Source organism: Xenopus tropicalis, chromosome 5, assembly GCF_000004195.4.
Source record: "Xenopus tropicalis strain Nigerian chromosome 5, UCB_Xtro_10.0, whole genome shotgun sequence".
NCBI lineage: Eukaryota > Metazoa > Chordata > Amphibia > Anura > Pipidae > Xenopus > Xenopus tropicalis.
In genome coordinates this window covers 150,929,984-150,948,015 of record NC_030681.2, presented here as the reverse complement: position 1 = coordinate 150,948,015, position 18,032 = coordinate 150,929,984, and the positions used below count along the sequence as shown (strand labels likewise).

The 18,032-nt window shown below is 47.8% G+C and overlaps 1 protein-coding gene across 1 annotated transcript in view; it reads right to left on the bottom strand.

Annotated features, from left to right (window-relative positions):
* xkr6 (X-linked Kx blood group related 6) overlaps positions 1 to 10,164 on the bottom strand; it is a 101,903-nt gene extending 91,739 nt beyond the window's left edge. Inside the window, 1 exon segment of the mRNA NM_001033943.1 lies at positions 9,462 to 10,164. Within this exon segment, the coding sequence (NP_001029115.1) occupies positions 9,462 to 10,105 (644 nt within the window). The 5' untranslated portion in view covers positions 10,106 to 10,164.
* Between the last annotated feature and the right edge of the window lie 7,868 nt (positions 10,165 to 18,032).

The following is an 18,032-nucleotide window of genomic DNA, read 5'->3' as shown; positions in this document are numbered from 1 at the left end:
GTGACAGCCTGTCCTTGGCACATTTTCAAGGGGAAGTTAAATCCCATAATTTTTCCTTTTTACACATTTTCAAGGGGAAGTTAATCCCATCATTGTTTTCAATTTAACCCAGTTTCAAATAAAACTTAAACATTTGACTTTATTGTTCCGATGCTCCTAAAATGGCTGCTGTAGTAATTCCTGTTCGGGAAAAATAAAGAGAATTCCTGGAAATGAACGTTTAAACTCAATGTTTTGGGGATTTAACAATCCCAAACAATTGAACAAATTTGTAATTTTCAAACGTAAACTCAAAAATGTATCCCATCTCGAGTTTATATGACTTTCAAGGCCAGAAAAAAAATGAATATTAGTAAATCTGCCAGCAAAAGTTATAGCAGGGAAGATGGAGGGGGGGGGGGGGACAGTTATTTTAAAAAAAAAAAAAAAAGGGGGGGGTGCTTCTTTATAGACCCAACAATACAAATGTATTATTCCCTTATTCCCTTCACGCTGTGACTATTGGGGATCATTGTTTAGGTACAAGCCTAGGAGCCCAAGGAAGCCTATGTGTAGGCAGTTACACTACTGCCCCCCCTGTGTGCCCACCGACATGCAATGCCCCCCACCAATCAGCGTAACATCTCCGTGCTGGTGGCGCCATATCGGCACGACTCCTTCCCTCACAGCTAATCCCAGGCCAAGTCTGTCTGTACCCAGATGGCGAGTGAGTGGGAAGGGGGCCGGTGCCAGGCAGCTGCACGAAGCAAACAATCCCCCCCCCTCCCCCCCGGCTAATCTCGGGCAGCGCCACCAAAAGCACCAGCTGCACTTAAATACTGTTTTCTAACTTTTGGAGGAAACAAACATTTTTTTTTCTATTGAAAAACAAACTCAAACGGTTCAAACAAGTTTAGCAATTGGTTATTTTCTTCTGCTCTCTAATCTCCCTGACAAACACGCGGCGGGAGGCGGCACAGGGCTGGGTCTACTAAGCGGATAAATGCCAATGTCTCCAGAGATATAACCAGTTCCTCGTCAGATCTAGATCTTAAGGTGCCCATACATGGCCCAATTCTAGCTTCCAGTATTTGTCCCTTAGACCGATTCCGCAGTTTATCTGCCCGTGTAGGGGCACTACCGACGGGCCTGAAATCGGGCAGATCTTGATCTGGCAGGTTTGATTTTTCATCAACGAGCCGATGCGGTCCCTGAATGACAGGCGCCTATACCTGCCGTCCTAACTTGGCCCTGGGGCCAAACCACCGAATTAGCCCAATATCGACCACCCATAGGTGGTTGCGCGCTTGGCAAACTTGCCAAGTAAGCGGATATTACCGTGTATGGCCACCTTTATACTAAGGCTTCTTACCTTATTCCCAGTATAATCCAACGAAGAGCTGAATATAGTATGTCATATATACAGGTATAGGACCCGTTATCCAGAATGCTCAGGACCAAGGGTATTCCGCATAAGGGTCTTTCCGCAATTTGGATCTCCTACCCCTAAATCTACTAAAAAATCAATAAACCATTCATTAAACCCAATAGGGCTGTTCTGCCCCCAATAAGGGGTAATTATATCTTAGTTGGGATCAAGTACAGGTACTGTTTTATTATTACAGAGAAAAGGGAATCATTTAACCATGAAATAAACCCAATAGGGCTGTTCTGCCCCCAATAAGGGGTAATTATATCTTAGTTGGGATCAAGTACAGGTACTGTTTTATTATTACAGAGAAAAGGGAATCATTTAACCATTAAATAAACCCAATAGGGCTGTTCTGCCCCCAATAAGGGGTAATTATATCTTAGTTGGGATCAAGTACAGGTACTGTTTTATTATTACAGAGAAAGGGGAATCATTTAACCATTAATTAAACCCAATAGGGCTGTTTTGCCCCAATAAGGGGTAATTATATCTTAGTTGGGATCAAGTACAGGTACTGTTTTATTATTACAGAGAAAAAGAAAATCAGTTTTAAAATTCTGAATTATTCAATTAAAATGGAGTCTATGGGAGACAGGCTTTCCGTAATTCGGAGCTTTCTGGATAGGGGATCCCATATCTGTACTGTATATACGTATGGCACACAAAAAATTGATTTCAATTCAAATATAATCAGAGGTGCCTCTTTCAGGGGCACCCAAGTGGCACCCATTTTTAATAAATATATGAAATTATAACAGTGTAGGTTTCCTATTTCCATCTCACCGGTAAGTTCTCGCTGCCCCTATATCGGCTGACGTGAGCGCAGACAGGGCGCCTTTCACTCATTCCATTGTTAGATAACGCTGTTAGTACAGGCCCCTCCCACTTAGCGAAACAAAGGCTGCACGTAAGCGAGTGGATAAGAGAGGTCAGCGCTGGGGGCTCCCCGGGGGGCCGGTACTACACATGTACTTTATGCATTTTTAATGAGCAGTGAAATGAGACCACAGGCGTTTCTGACACAGACAATCTGCACTTACTGGTAACCAGCAGAATGTTCCATTCCTCTAACCAACAAAGATTTCTCCAGGCCTGTAACCAGGGGAAGCTGTGATTGGCCAGGAACTAGACCAACTCAGTTCTTGCTGAACTGCAACTCCCAAAATCCCAAGGAGGCTGCAGTACAACAGGGAATGAAGGGTTGCAGGTTGGACATCCCCCCTAGCTGGGGACCCCCAGAAATCCTGAGGCCAGTACTGACCCACAGAACCATTTGTTGTTAGGAACAATAAAGGGAGCAAGATAGCAGCTCCCAGTAGGTATCAGAATAGCACTCCCCTCCCCCCAGCAGCCAATCAGCAGAACAATGGGAAGGGAGCAAGATAGCAGCTCCCAGTAGGTATCAGAATAGCACTCAATAGTAAGAAATCCAAGTCCGGCTTGGGACTCCTCCAGTTACATGGGAGTAGGAGAAACAACAGGTTAGCTGAAAGCAGTTCTAATGAGTAGCGCTGGCTGAAAGCTCAGACTCAGGCACACTTTACTGCTGCGCTGCAAGTTGGAGTGATATCCCCCCCCCCCAGCAGCCAATCAGCAGAACAATGGGAAGGGAGCAAGATAGCAGCTCCCAGTAGGTATCAGAATAGCACTCAATAGTAAGAAATCCAAGTCCGGCTTGGGACTCCTCCAGTTACATGGGAGTAGGAGAAACAATAGGTTAGCTGAAAGCAGTTCTAATGTGTAGCGCTGGCTGAAAGTTCAGACTCAGGCACAAGGCACTGAGATGGCGCCTACACACCAATATTACAGCTACAAATACATTTGTTGGTACAAGAATAAAAGGTTAAATGGCAGAGGGAATTATTTGCTGTGTAACAGCGTCATTTAGAGATAAAAAGTGCCCCATAAACACCATGACAGTGTCCCTTTAAGTGTCCATGTATATTTATATGCCTTTATTCCACATGCCTCTATGAAGGACTCAGGCTGCCTGTCTCTTCCCATTAGCACAGCATTACAAGATGAGTAACATTGCTAGCAGTGTAGGCAGCAGCACACTATGGCTCTCCCCCAACTACATATCGAACCTACATAGGCATTCCCCTGAAGTAAGCACAATTCTCCAAGAAATCTAATTACTGATTGGTTGCCCTGGGCAACATCACCGGTAATGTTTCACTCCACTTTTAACACAGCATGATAAATACACCCCTTACTGTTCAAGTAATTCTTTCCCATTACCTGGTTGATCAGCCTCTGGAGTGATGTCACTTCTGGTCTTGTGGCTGGTAATTAACCCCATTTTGGGTGGGGGGGTTGCAGGTGTGAGTACGGGCCTGCCCAACTGGACCCATGCAGGAGCCTACTGCAGGAAGTAGCACCTCCTGTTACCTTTTCCATCTGCTAAAGTCCCAGGCACTGACCAACCTGGAGCCCATAATGACCAACCTGGAGCCCATAATGACCAACCTGGAGCCCATAATGACCAACCTGGAGCCCATAATGACCAACCTGGAGCCCATAATGACCAACCTGGAGCCCAAAATGACCAACATGGAGCCCAAAATGACCAACATGGTGCCCAAAATGACCAACATGGTGCCCAAAATGAGCAACAAGAGCCCATTACAATCTGTAACAAGTTGCCACGAATCACGCGGATAAACTGTGGCTCAACCACGACTGCAACGGAGCAGCCAGACACAGTCATTTATCAATATTTTCCGGCAACAGAACATCCATCTTGTGCGTGGAAGCAAAGCGAAGGCAGATTTATCAGCGAGAGAGTGCGCTAATCTCACACGCAACACAGGTTCCAGGGAGCGTAGGTGTCAGTGCTCTATTAAACCGAAGCAAAAGATTCTTATTTATTAGAGACAATTTCCATGCAGGAACGCTGATGGCAGATAGGCATGCGTTTCTAACAATCCCCCCGACACCCACACAATAAAATGAACTCCTGGTAATTATAAGCCATTAAAACAGCTTGTTTTGCACCCAATTAAATCTCACACCGGAACCCCCCTGTAAGGAAGCAATGGTACATTCCCGGCACATACAGTGTAAGGCCAGCGGGGCGCACATGGAATGGTTCAGCCGTACGGATATGCGAAACGCACAAACGCCTAAATCCCATTCAGCGGCAGCTGAGAGTCATGCTTGGCCAGAGGAGTCCCTCCTAAACAACTGTGTCTAATTCAGACAATACCATTTATACACGGAAAGGGAGGGATACAAATCACAGCGCCGGGGCAGTCACATGACTCGTCGGAATTAAATGATCAATTTGGCTGTAAGGATGCGAGAATACTGAAATACACAGGGTTACAGCTGCAAAGCCAATGTCAGACATCTGAAACGATCATTTAGTGATATATAGCGCAAAGGGGGAAAAACGAGAATTATATTGTTTCCTGAAATCGCCATATTTCCGCTAATTACAAGGATCAATAAACATTCGCCGACCTTGATATTTGGCTAAAAAGTGTCACCTCGGAAGCAGCGACGTCCCAGCCAGGTATGAAAGTGGGACCCTGTGGTCACGGATACAGCGAGCGGCAGTCGGAGCGGCGACAAGACACAGGGGGTTTTACCTGAACTGCCCCATAGGTTGCCTTAAAGGGGTGGTTACCTTTTAGTATGTTGTAGAATGGACTATTCTTAGCAACTTTTCAATTGGTCTTCATTATTCATTTTTTATAGTTTCTGAATTATTTGCCTTCTTCATATGATTCTTTCCAGTTTTCAAATGGGGGTCGCTGACCCCGGCAGCCAGAGAACTACTGATCTGTGAGGCTCCAGTTTTATTGTTATTGTTACTTTTTATATCTTAAACGTCTATTTAGGTTCTCTCCTATAAATATTTCTGTCTCTCATTCAAACCGCTCCCTGTTTGCTAAGATAATTTGAACCCTAGCAACCAGATAACTGAATAAAAAGTGAAATTATGACAAAACCACACATAATGAAAAATGAAGACCATCTGCAAATTGTCTCAGAATATCACTACATCATACTAAAAGTTAGCTCAAAGGTGAACAGCCTCTTTACCCCCCACCCCCACCCAAGTGCACAAATTTAATTAGAATACCTTCGAACACTCTCAGAGTAGTGGTAAAGATCCTACAGCCCATATAGATACGTTTAAACTATACATCCCAACATCACACTAACAGCTTGGAGTTGAGGGTGCTGGGAGTTGTAGTCCAACCCACTGATTTCCCATAACAAGATAGCTACAGTCAATATATGCTACTTACAATATGCAATCTCCCATGACAACCAGTAACGCAGTTCTAATTATTCTAAAGCAAAAATGAGCCCCATTTAGATAATATACCTATATCTATGGGACCAAACTGTAAATTATATCCTTATAAATGGTGCTTTGTGATGTCATCAGTTATAATTGAAGCTTGGCGATATCATTTCTGTCACATGACTCACTGAAACTTGTAAATTATAATAAATAAAGTGCCCCCTGTTGTAAAATACAAGGATATTAGAAGTCACTTTGGAGTTCTATGACCTGTATAATGGTGACTTATAATATCCCTATATGTTACAATAGGGGGCATTTATTCACTATATATTATAAGGAACTCCTCGGGGGCTTATAATATCCCTATATGTTACAATAGGGGGCACTTTATTCACTATATATTATAAGGAACTCCTCGGGGGCTTATAATATCCCTATATGTTACAACAGGGGGTACTTTATTCACAATATAAACTTTATACATGTATAAGGGGTGGAGCACAGTAAACTACAAACAACCAAATGCTAAGGATTTAACCCCAATCCGAGCAGTGGGAAATGAGGGATATTTTAATACAATTTCAGGCTGGTAAATGTGTAAGGGTGCCTACTAGCCACGGCCGAGGAGCACAGGCACAGATATAAGGCAAGGCCTGCGGGCTACAAAGTCGGCTGTAGGACACACTAACGAGCGCACTAATAGCATCCCGCGGCCAATCAGGCATAAGGAAAAGGCTGCACCTTTATCAAAGCCGAGACGTCTTCTTTCTCAGTGTGAAAAATGGCCCATTCAGGCGGTTTCCCTGCTCAGGAGGCTGCAAGGCATCACAATGAGTATAGGCACGCTGATCTACGTCCTGCCCCCCCCCCCCCCCCCCCCCCCCCCCCCCCAGGCCCATACATACCCCCCGCATCTGGGGCAGAAACAGCGCCACTGAGTGGCAAAGGGATAGGGATCCATAGGAACAGTGATTGGATGGGAATGTAGGGACATTACCCTGTTATGGAGCTGTGCGGCCCCTACAATCTATGGCTGGGGGGGGAGCTTCCCCGTGTGAGTGAGGGAATGGTGTGTCCCACAGCCGCTGGGAACCAGCACAGCCCTCTGCAGTTCAGCACCACCGGCTGTCGGACAGCACCCAACACTCTGTGACTCTGCCGTTACACTGACACACTGATACACACACACACTCTATGGCTCAGCCATTATACTCACACTGACACCCTGATACACACACACCCTGATACACACACACACACCCACTCTGATATACACACACACTGACACACACCCGGATATACACACTGACAGTCCGTGGCTCTGCCGTTACACTCACACACTGATACACACACACACCCGGATACACACACTGACACTCTATGGCTCTGCCGTTACACTCACACACACTGACACTCTGTGGCTCTGCCGTTACACTCACACACACACTAATACACACACACTCACTGATAACACACTGATACACACACTATGGCTCTGCAGTTACACTCACACACACACTGAGACACACACACTGACACTCTATGGCTCTGCCATTACACTCACACCGATACCCTGATACACACACACTGACACTCTATGGCTCTGCCATTACACACACTGACACACACCCACTCTGTGGCTCTGCCATTACACTCACACCCTGATACACACACTGACACACACACACTCTGTAGCTCTGCCATTACACTCACACTCACTGATACATACTGACACACACACACACACACTGACACTCTGTGGCTCTGCCATTACACTCACACTGACACCCTGATACACACACACTGACACTCTATGGCTCTGCCATTACACACACTGACACACACACACTCTGTGGCTCTGCCATTACACTCACACCCTGATACACACACTGACACACACACACTCTGTAGCTCTGCCATTACACTCACACTCACTGATACACACTGACACACACACACACTGACACTCTATGGCTCTGCCATTACACTCACACTCACACCCTGATACACACACACTGACACTCTATGGCTCTGCCATTACACTCACACCCTGATACACACACACTGACACTTTATGGCTCTGCCATTACACTCACACCCTGATACACACACACTGACACACACACACTCTGTAGCTCTGCCATTACACTCACACTCACTGATACATACTGACACACACACTGACACTCTGTGGCTCTGCCATTACACTCACACTGACACCCTGATACACACACACTGACACTCTATGGCTCTGCCATTACACACACTGACACACACACACTCTGTGGCTCTGCCATTACACTCACACCCTGATACACACACACTGACACACACACACTCTGTGGCTCTGCCATTACACTCACACCCTGATACACACACACTCTGTAGCTATGCCATTACACTCACACTCACTGATACACACTGACACACACACACACACACACTCTATGGCTCTGCCATTACACTCACACCCTGATACACACACACTGACACTCTATGGCTCTGCCATTACACTCACACCCTGATACACACACACTGACACTTTATGGCTCTGCCATTACACTCACACCCTGATACACACACACTGACACTCTATGGCTCTGCCATTACACTCACACTCACTGATACACACACACACTGACACTCTGTGGCTCAGCCATTACACTCACACACACTGACACCCTGATACACACACACTATGGCTCTGCCATTACCCTCACACACACACTGACACACTATGGCTCTGTCATTACACACACTGACACACACAGACACACTATAGCTCTGCACCAAACAGACAGCCGGATACAATTAATCATTCCCCTCCAAAAAAACGCATCACATCAGAAGCCTCAGTGTATCTACTGACTCCATGAAAAGCAATTTAGATTTCGGTATACTCGGGGTGTGTAGACGGCAGTGGCCTGAAATCTGCAGTGAGCAATCCCACCTCCGATGGTACGGGAAGGTTATCCAGCTCGGCCCACCTTCGTGCAGACAGCTGGGGGCTCGTATATCTCAGGGATGCAAGGCTGGTACAGGTAGAACATTGGCAGACAGATGCTTTGGGTGTGCATATCACTGCCTGGTGCCCAGCATTAGGGCATAGGGGGGCATTTTACTCACGGGGGGAAGGTTATAACAACATCAGACAGAGGGAAGCTGCAGCGTACTCAGCACTCCCCAAAACTGGGTGGAGGGAAGGATGTTGTATCCTTGTGTGACCTATCAATTATGCAAGTTCAATGCTTGGCCCTCCAGCCATCAGTCAACTGCTAGGGGACCCCAAAATGAATACTGGGACTTGCAATTAAACACCACCAGAGCCACCCCTGACTACCATACCATTATTTATGGCACATACCAATCTGTGTCAATCCTTTCCTGACGTACCAAACAGGGACATCCAGACTGGCCCCAAACCAGATGAAAGGGACACAGGCCGTGCATTCCTTGCCCTTTAGCCACGTCACTAAGCCATTTGGGCTGGGGCAAGTGTCTGGTACCAATGCCTGTCCAGACAGCTGGAGGGCCGCCGACTGGGCTTCCCTGACCCATTGCAATAAGCATTGTATGACCTCTCTGTGTAACATGTCCAACCTGTAACCCCTCCAGATGTTGTTGTGCTACAGACCCCATGTCCAACTGTAACTCTCAGCAAAGATTTGAAATGAAGGCAAGGAGGGCCACAGGCTGAATATGGCAACCAGCCGCTCTCCCACAGCATGCCCTAGTGGCCACTCTCCCACAGCATGCCATACTTGCCCCCCCCATGCTTGCCCCCCTTACCTCCACACTTGCCCCATCTGCAGGATGTGGATGACAGACTGCCAGAGCCAGACTGAGATCCTGCAGAACCTCTCGGCGGTGTAGGAAGGGTGATGCCGCTGGTAGTGGTGGTGAATGCTCCCCATCATAGGGGGGCCCCTGCTGCTCAGCCCTTCCACCGCCCCCAGCCCCCCGCCAGTATAATCCTGGGCGAACCACCTGAAGCTGAGGATCTGCACCAGTAGGGAGGGCACCAACACGAAGCCCAGGGTGAGGCTGGAGCACAGGTAGTCCCTCTTGCTGTAGTAGTCGGCTGCCAGCCACAGGTCGGTGCCCACGTCCCAGAAGAAGACCATGAGGGCCAGCACTATCCAGAGGCAGTCCAGCCAGGCCCTGTCCCCCTTGCCCCCCGCCTGGCCGCCCAGCATGCCCGCACCTTTGCCCTTGCCCAGGAGGGAGCGCAGGCAGGCGCTCCGGCAGCCCCAGTAGCAGGAGGACGTGTTGCAGCAGTGACAGATGTGGATGGAGCTGCTCTCTCCGGGCTCCCCGTCCTCCCCTCCGCCCCCCCTCTCTCCAGCCGCAGCGGCGGCCACAGCCTCGTCCAGGTTATGCAGCTGGGCGAAACCGGAGCCGACCCCCAGCATGCCGTCCGACTTTGCCGCCATCTTCCTCCTCCTCCACCTCCACCACCTCCTTCTACACTCTCTCTCTCTCTCTCTCTCTCCTGCAAAACGGGGGAAACCCTCCGCTTCCGGGTGCGTGACGTCACCTCCGCCGCCCCGCCTTTACACCTACTCAGTGTGGCTGTCACCCACAACCCCCTGGGGAGTTCAAAATGGCCTCCTCAGGCACTTGGTGGGAAGGGTGTGGGGAGCACTAAATTGGTCCCCATTGCTTTCCAAGGAGCCCAGCAGTCAAGTCTGCCCACTTTACTCTCTGTATTTCCCAAACTATAGCTCCTAAATGCACAGGGGCTCCATGTAGGCAGGAAAGCAGTCAGTCAACCAAAACAAAATGGCAGGTCTGTAGGGGCTTCACTCATAAAGCATCTCTTTGGCTGCAACTACCTCTTATCCCTTTGGTATCCAAACTAGCACTTAAACTGTCTGACTGGTACCGACCCATCTGTCTCTTCTGTCTGACTGGTACCAACCCATCCCTCTCTGCTGTCTGACTGGTACCAACCCATCTGTCTCTTCTGTCTGACTGGTACCAACCCATCCCTCTCTGCTGTCTGACTGGTACCAACCCATCCCTCTCTGCTGTCTGACTGGTACCAACCCATCCCTCTCTGCTGTCTGACTGGTACCAACCCATCCCTCTCTGCTGTCTGACTGGTACCAACCCATCCCTCTCTGCTGTCTGACTGGTACCAACCCATCCCTCTCTGCTGTCTGACTGGTACCAACCCATCCCTCTCTGCTGTCTGACTGGTACCAACCCATCCCTCTCTGCTGTCTGACTGGTACCAACCCATCCCTCTCTGCTGTCTGACTGGTGCCGACCCATCCCTCTCTGCTGTCTGACTGGTACCGACCCATCCTTCTCTGCTGTCTGACTGGTACCAACCCATCCCTCTCTGCTGTCTGACTGGTACCAACCCATCCCTCTCTGCTGTCTGACTGGTACCAACCCATCCTTCTCTGCTGTCTGACTGGTACCAACCCATCCTTCTCTGCTGTCTGACTGGTACCAACCCATCCTTCTCTGCTGTCTGACTGGTACCAACCCATCCCTCTCTGCTGTCTGACTGGTACCAACCCATCCCTCTCTGCTGTCTGACTGGTACCAACCCATCCCTCTCTGCTGTCTGACTGGTACCAACCCATCCCTCTCTGCTGTCTGACTGGTACCAACCCATCCCTCTCTGCTGTCTGACTGGTACCAACCCATCCCTCGCTGCTGTCTGACTGGTACCAACCCATCCTTCTCTGCTGTCTGACTGGTACCAACCCATCCTTCTCTGCTGTCTGACTGGTACCAACCCATCCTTCTCTGCTGTCTGACTGGTACCAACCCATCCCTCTCTGCTGTCTGACTGGTACCAACCCATCCCTCTCTGCTGTCTGACTGGTACCAACCCATCCCTCTCTGCTGTCTGACTGGTACCAACCCATCCTTCTCTGCTGTCTGACTGGTGCCGACCCATCCCTCTCTGCTGTCTAACTGGTACCAACCCATCCTTCTCTGCTGTCTGACTGGTACCAACCCATCCCTCTCTGCTGTCTGACTGGTACCAACCCATCCCTCTCTGCTGTCTGACTGGTACCAACCCATCCCTCTCTGCTGTCCGACTGGTACCAACCCATCCTTCTCTGCTGTCTGACTGGTACCAACCCATCCTTCTCTGCTGTCTGACTGGTACCAACCCATCCCTCTCTGCTGTCTGACTGGTGCCGACCCATCTGTCTCTTCTGTCTGACTGGTACCAACCCATCCCTCTCTGCTGTCTGACTGGTACCAACCCATCCCTCTCTGCTGTCTGACTGGTACCAACCCATCCCTCTCTGCTGTCTGACTGGTACCAACCCATCCCTCTCTGCTGTCTGACTGGTACCAACCCATCCCTCTCTGCTGTCTGACTGGTGCCGACCCATCCCTCTCTGCTGTCTAACTGGTACCAACCCATCCCTCTCTGCTGTCTGACTGGTGCCGACCCATCTGTCTCTTCTGTCTGACTGGTACCAACCCATCCCTCTCTGCTGTCTGACTGGTACCAACCCATCCTTCTCTGCTGTCTGACTGGTACCAACCCATCCCTCTCTGCTGTCTGACTGGTGCCGACCCATCCCTCTCTGCTGTCTAACTGGTACCAACCCATCCCTCTCTGCTGTCTGACTGGTACCAACCCATCTGTCTCTTCTGTCTGACTGGTACCAACCCATCCCTCTCTGCTGTCTGACTGGTACCAACCCATCCTTCTCTGCTGTCTGACTGGTACCAACCCATCCCTCTCTGCTGTCTGACTGGTACCAAGCCATCCTTCTCTGCTGTCTGACTGGTACCAACCCATCCCTCTCTGCTGTCTGACTGGTACCGACCCATCTGTCTCTTCTGTCTGACTGGTGCAAACCCATCCCTCTCTGCTGTCTGACTGGTACCAACCCATCCTTCTCTGCTGTCTGACTGGTACCAACCCATCCTTCTCTGCTGTCTGACTGGCACCAACCCATCCTTCTCTGCTGTCTGACTGGTACCAACCCATCCCTCTCTGCTGTCTGACTGGTACCAACCCATCCTTCTCTGCTGTCTGACTGGTACCAACCCATCCCTCTCTGCTGTCTGACTGGTACCAACCCATCCTTCTCTACTGTCTGACTGGCACCAACCCATCCTTCTCTGCTGTCTGACTGGTACCAACCCATCCCTCGCTGCTGTCTGTCTGACTGGTACCAACCCATCCTTCTCTGCTGTCTGACTGGTACCAACCCATCCCTCTCTGCTGTCTGACTGGTACCAACCCATCCTTCTCTGCTGTCTGACTGGTACCAACCCATCCTTCTCTGCTGTCTGACTGGCACCAACCCATCCTTCTCTGCTGTCTGACTGGTACCAACCCATCCCTCTCTGCTGTCTGTCTGACTGGTACCAACCCATCCTTCTCTGCTGTCTGACTGGTACCAACCCATCCTTCTCTGCTGTCTGACTGGTACCAACCCATCCCTCTCTGCTGTCTGACTGGTACCAACCCATCCTTCTCTACTGTCTGACTGGCACCAACCCATCCTTCTCTGCTGTCTGACTGGTACCAACCCATCCCTCTCTGCTGTCTGTCTGACTGGTACCAACCCATCCTTCTCTGCTGTCTGACTGGTACCAACCCATCCCTCTCTGCTGTCTGACTGGTACCAACCCATCCCTCTCTGCTGTCTGACTGGTACCAACCCATCCTTCTCTACTGTCTGACTGGTACCAACCCATCCTTCTTTACTTTCTGACTGGTACCAACCCATCCTTCTCTACTTTCTGACTGGCACCAACCCATCCTTCTCTGCTGTCTGACTGGTACCAACCCATCCTTGTTGTTTCCAAGGTAAGTCAGTAACATATGTCCAGGTAAGTGATAACATGTAATAGAAAATGGCAAAAATAGTAATTCCAAGCAAGTTTCCAATATATATCTATAAAAAAAATTCAGAGGTGTTAAAGTTATGTGTATTAGTAAAGTAAAGTTATAGTAATAGTAAAAGTAAGTAAAGTTATATGTAACTGCAATTAAAAGCAGTATCTCTATGCCTTTTTGCTCTCCTGGTCCGAATTCTAGGAACAATGTAGCAGAAGCCAGACTTGCAAATCTATTCACTGGTCAAGCCTGTTAATCAACTAATTTCTTCTGCATTTCTTTAAAGGGAAACTATACCCCCAGAATGATGAATACTTAACCAACATATAGTTTATATCAGGGTGTGAATGCTTATTTGCTGTACTTGATGTGCTTGAAACTCAGGCCGATACATATTTTTATTTATATGTAACCTTATTCAGAGGGGAGAACAAGATTTGAACCTCAAATATTAGGAAACTGCAGACCTTAAATAATGGTAGCTACCATGAAATGTAGGTGTAAATGGAGAGGATCAAGAGTCCTTTATTTGATCATGTGAAAGGAGTTTTAGGCTACAGGGGGTGTCAAGAGGGAGGCAGAACCCCCTAGAGGGTCTTAAGCAACAGATGTATAAGGATAAAGGAGGAGACTACTGTGCAGTTTCATTATAGTTACATAGTTAAAAAACCCATCAAAGTTAACCCCTCCAAATGAACCCCTGTGCATGTATATACAGATACTTATACCGACCTTTCTATATACTCATATATATAAACTGTATATACCTATACTAACTGTACATCTCACTGCGAAGAACCACCTACGCTGATTTCATAAATCACTCGTTTCCACTAGTCTAAAGTGGGGGCCTCTGGTATGTTGATATCTTCTATGGGAAAAAGATCCTCCTCTATCTGTCTATAATGTCATATAAATGTACTTATAAAGAGTAATCATGTCCACTCAGAGAAACCAACCCCAAAGTTGGCAGTCTAACCTCTAACCTCTTCCATCCCCTTTACCAGTTTAGTTGCAGTCTCTGCACTCTCTCCAGCTCATTAATATCCTTCTTAAGGACTGGAGCCCAAAACTGCACTGCATACTCAGGGTGAGGCCTTACCAGGGACCTATAAAGGGGCAAAATTATGTTTCATCCCTTGAGTCAGTGCCCTTTTTTATGCAAGACAGCACTTTATTTGCTTTAGTAGCCACAAAGTGACACTGCCTAGAGTTACACAGTCTGTTTTCCACAAAACCCCCAGATCCTTGACAATTTAGGTGGCCCAAAATAATACCTGTTCATGTATAACTCACATAAATTACTTCTACCAAAGTGCATAACCTAACGTCATTTGCCAGTTGGCTGCCCAATTCTCTAATTTAGTCAATTTGCTCTGCAAAGCGGCAGCATCCTGAATGGAACTAGCACATGCCTCTTCTGCCTACCTCTACTTCCAGCCCTGAAGGGTAGTTAGGTTACTATTCAAAGGCTGAATGTTTATTTATAAATAGGTATGAAAGTACTGCCCTTTGTACCCCTGGAGCTATAGCAGGGTGACTGTTACCCCAATGTTTCTATATATCTGTAACCTTGTTATGGGCTAAGGGGGCCCAGCCTGAAGGCCAGTTAGGGGGGGATTTGGGGTGAGTGCTTATTTGTGCCCTGGGTACCCCTGGAACTATAGCAGGGTGACTGTTACCCCAATGTTTCTATATATCTGTAACCTTGTTATGGGCTAAGGGGGCCCAGCCTGAAGGCCAGTTAGGGGGGGATTTGGGGTGAGTGCTTATTTGTGCCCTGGGTACCCCTGGAACTATAGCAGGGTGACTGTTACCCCAATGTTTCTATATATCTGTAACCTTGTTATAGGCTAAGGGGGCCCAGCCTGAAGGCCAGTTAGGGGGAGATTTGGGGTGAGCGCTTATTTGTGCTCTGGGTACCCCTGGAACTATAGCAGGGTGACTGTTACCCCAATGTTTCTATATATCTGTAACCTTGTTATGGGCTAAGGGGGCCCAGCCTGAAGGTCAGTTAGGGGGGATTTGGGGTGAGTGCTTATTTGTGCCCTGGGTACCCCTGGAACTATAGCAGGGTGACTGTTACCCCAATGTTTCTATATATCTGTAACCTTGTTATGGGCTAAGGGGGCCCAGCCTGAAGGCCAGTTAGGGGGGATTTGGGGTGAGTGCTTATTTGTGCCCTGGGTACCCTTGGAACTATAGCAGGGTGACTGTTACCCCAATGTTTCTATATATCTGTAACCTTGTTATGGGCTAAGGGGGCCCAGCCTGAAGGCCAGTTAGGGGGGGATTTGGGGTGAGTGCTTATTTGTACCCTGGGTACCCCTGGAACTATAGCAGGGTGACTGTTACCCCAATGTTTCTATATATCTGTAACCTTGTTATGGGCTAAGGGGGCCCAGCCTGAAGGCCAGTTAGGGGGGGATTTGGGGTGAGTGCTTATTTGTGCCCTGGGTACCCCTGGAACTATAGCAGGGTGACTGTTACCCCAATGTTTCTATATATCTGTAACCTTGTTACTTTGAGTGTTCATAATAATGATCAAGGCATTTGTGCGCCTGTTAATACAGTGTTGTGCCCATTGGTAGTGCCCATGCAAGCTCATAAAGAACTTGGTGCGTAAGCAACTGGCACAGAGAAACTCACTCCTACTTGCATTTCAGAAATCTTGCAGAGATGATGGAAGGATTTAGTGATTTAGTCTTGAACCCTTTAATGTCTTATTTAGACTGCACAGAGAATTATCTTGACTAGTAGGGGCTAGTAGGGGGCTAGTAGGGGACTAGTAGGGGCTAGTAGGGGACTAGTAGGGGACTAGTAGGGGCTCGTAGGGGAAGCAGTGAAGAAGCAAATAGGTTAGTGAGTTCTTTGAATTTATGGGGAAACTTGTCTATGTATTTATTTTCTTTATTTTCTTCTCATTATCTTCTAGTGTATTTGCTCAGTATTAACTCAAAGGCTACAGTGACCCTACAATGAACCAATTTTAAAATATTTTGCAATTATTTTTCATTTTCATATTTTTGAAATGATATAACTGTTTTTATTCTGCAGATTTCCAGTTTGAATTTGAATTGCTATATTGTTGCTAGATTTACTGACCCTAAAAATGAGTCATTTGAATGTCAATAAAATGAATATCTGAACAGAAAATTCAGCAATAAAGAATAATAATAAGCATCTAACCTCACAATGTATGTGCTCTCTGGTTGACAGGGTCGGTGACCTTAGCAACCGGCTGGCATTTGGCATGTATCTTTGAAAGGAGAGAGAATAGTAAGGCAAATATTAAACATAAACAGTATTTCTGCTATTGACCATACAGTTTCCACCTCCTGTATCATCAGTTCCCCCAGTTCCCCCTTTATTGCATAATATTTCTATATCTCAGTGGGAGGAAGTGGAGCCGCCAGGCTACCAACAAGGAAGGGGAGGTATAAGGAGCCAATTCATGCAAGCTCATTAAATGTGAGAAAATCTATTAAATCTGTTAATTCCCCTGTCACATTGCCATCACCTTTCCCCCCACAGTGTGAGCTATACATAGCCAGGGCCTGGCGCGTTCTGCTCATTAGAGCACACAGAGTGCAAGGAGCTGGCTCCTCGGGGTAGTTCTGAGTTATGGAAGTGATTTTATACTTACAATATCTTCATTGTTACTTCATTTTACTTATTTTTCTATTCAGCCCCTCTCCTATTTATATATCAGTCTTTCATTCAAACCACACCCTGGTTGCTAAGGTAATTTGGACCGTAGCAACCAAATAGCTGCTGAAACTCCAAGCTGGAGAGCTGCCGAACAAAAAGTGAAACCTTGATTTCAAGGTTTCCTCCCACAGTCAGACCCCTCAGTCCCAGACTAAATGCCACTTGGTATTGGGGGGCAATTGGAATAACAGGCAAATAAGAGATTTGGGGAGCTGAATGTGGGAGTCAGTCCTAATGCATAGACTGTTCTACAAGCGAGCGCAGAGTCTTCCACTGCGTCTCTAACCATCTCGTCCCCCTGTACTGACCTGACTCCGACACATGCAGGGAATCTGTGTCGTTATAATGAGCCGCTCTGTATAATAATGAGAAGTGTTCATGAGAAGTGAAGATGTATGCATTGAGTAATGGGAAGGATAGTCTTATAACGAGCACCCGGTGTAATGAGGCAGGGCAGGGATTTATAGCAACAAATGAGGAGAGGGTGGCAGGGTTTGAAGACTGTCAGTCCTGCTTCTGTTTGGGGGTGTCCAGACGCTTTTATCTCACTGCTACTATAGGCACCATCTCTCCCTACTATACCTGCTATCCCACAGCCCCAGTCCCTTCCCAGAGGCTATTATCCCCCCACTGCTACTATAGGCACCATCTCTCCCTACTATACCTGCTATCCCACAGCCCCAGTCCCTTCCCAGAGGCTATTATCCCACTGCTACTATAGGCACCATCTCTCCCTACTATACCTGCTATCCCACAGTCCCAGTCCCTTCCCAGAGGCTATTATCCCCCCCCACTGCTACTATAGGCACCATCTCTCC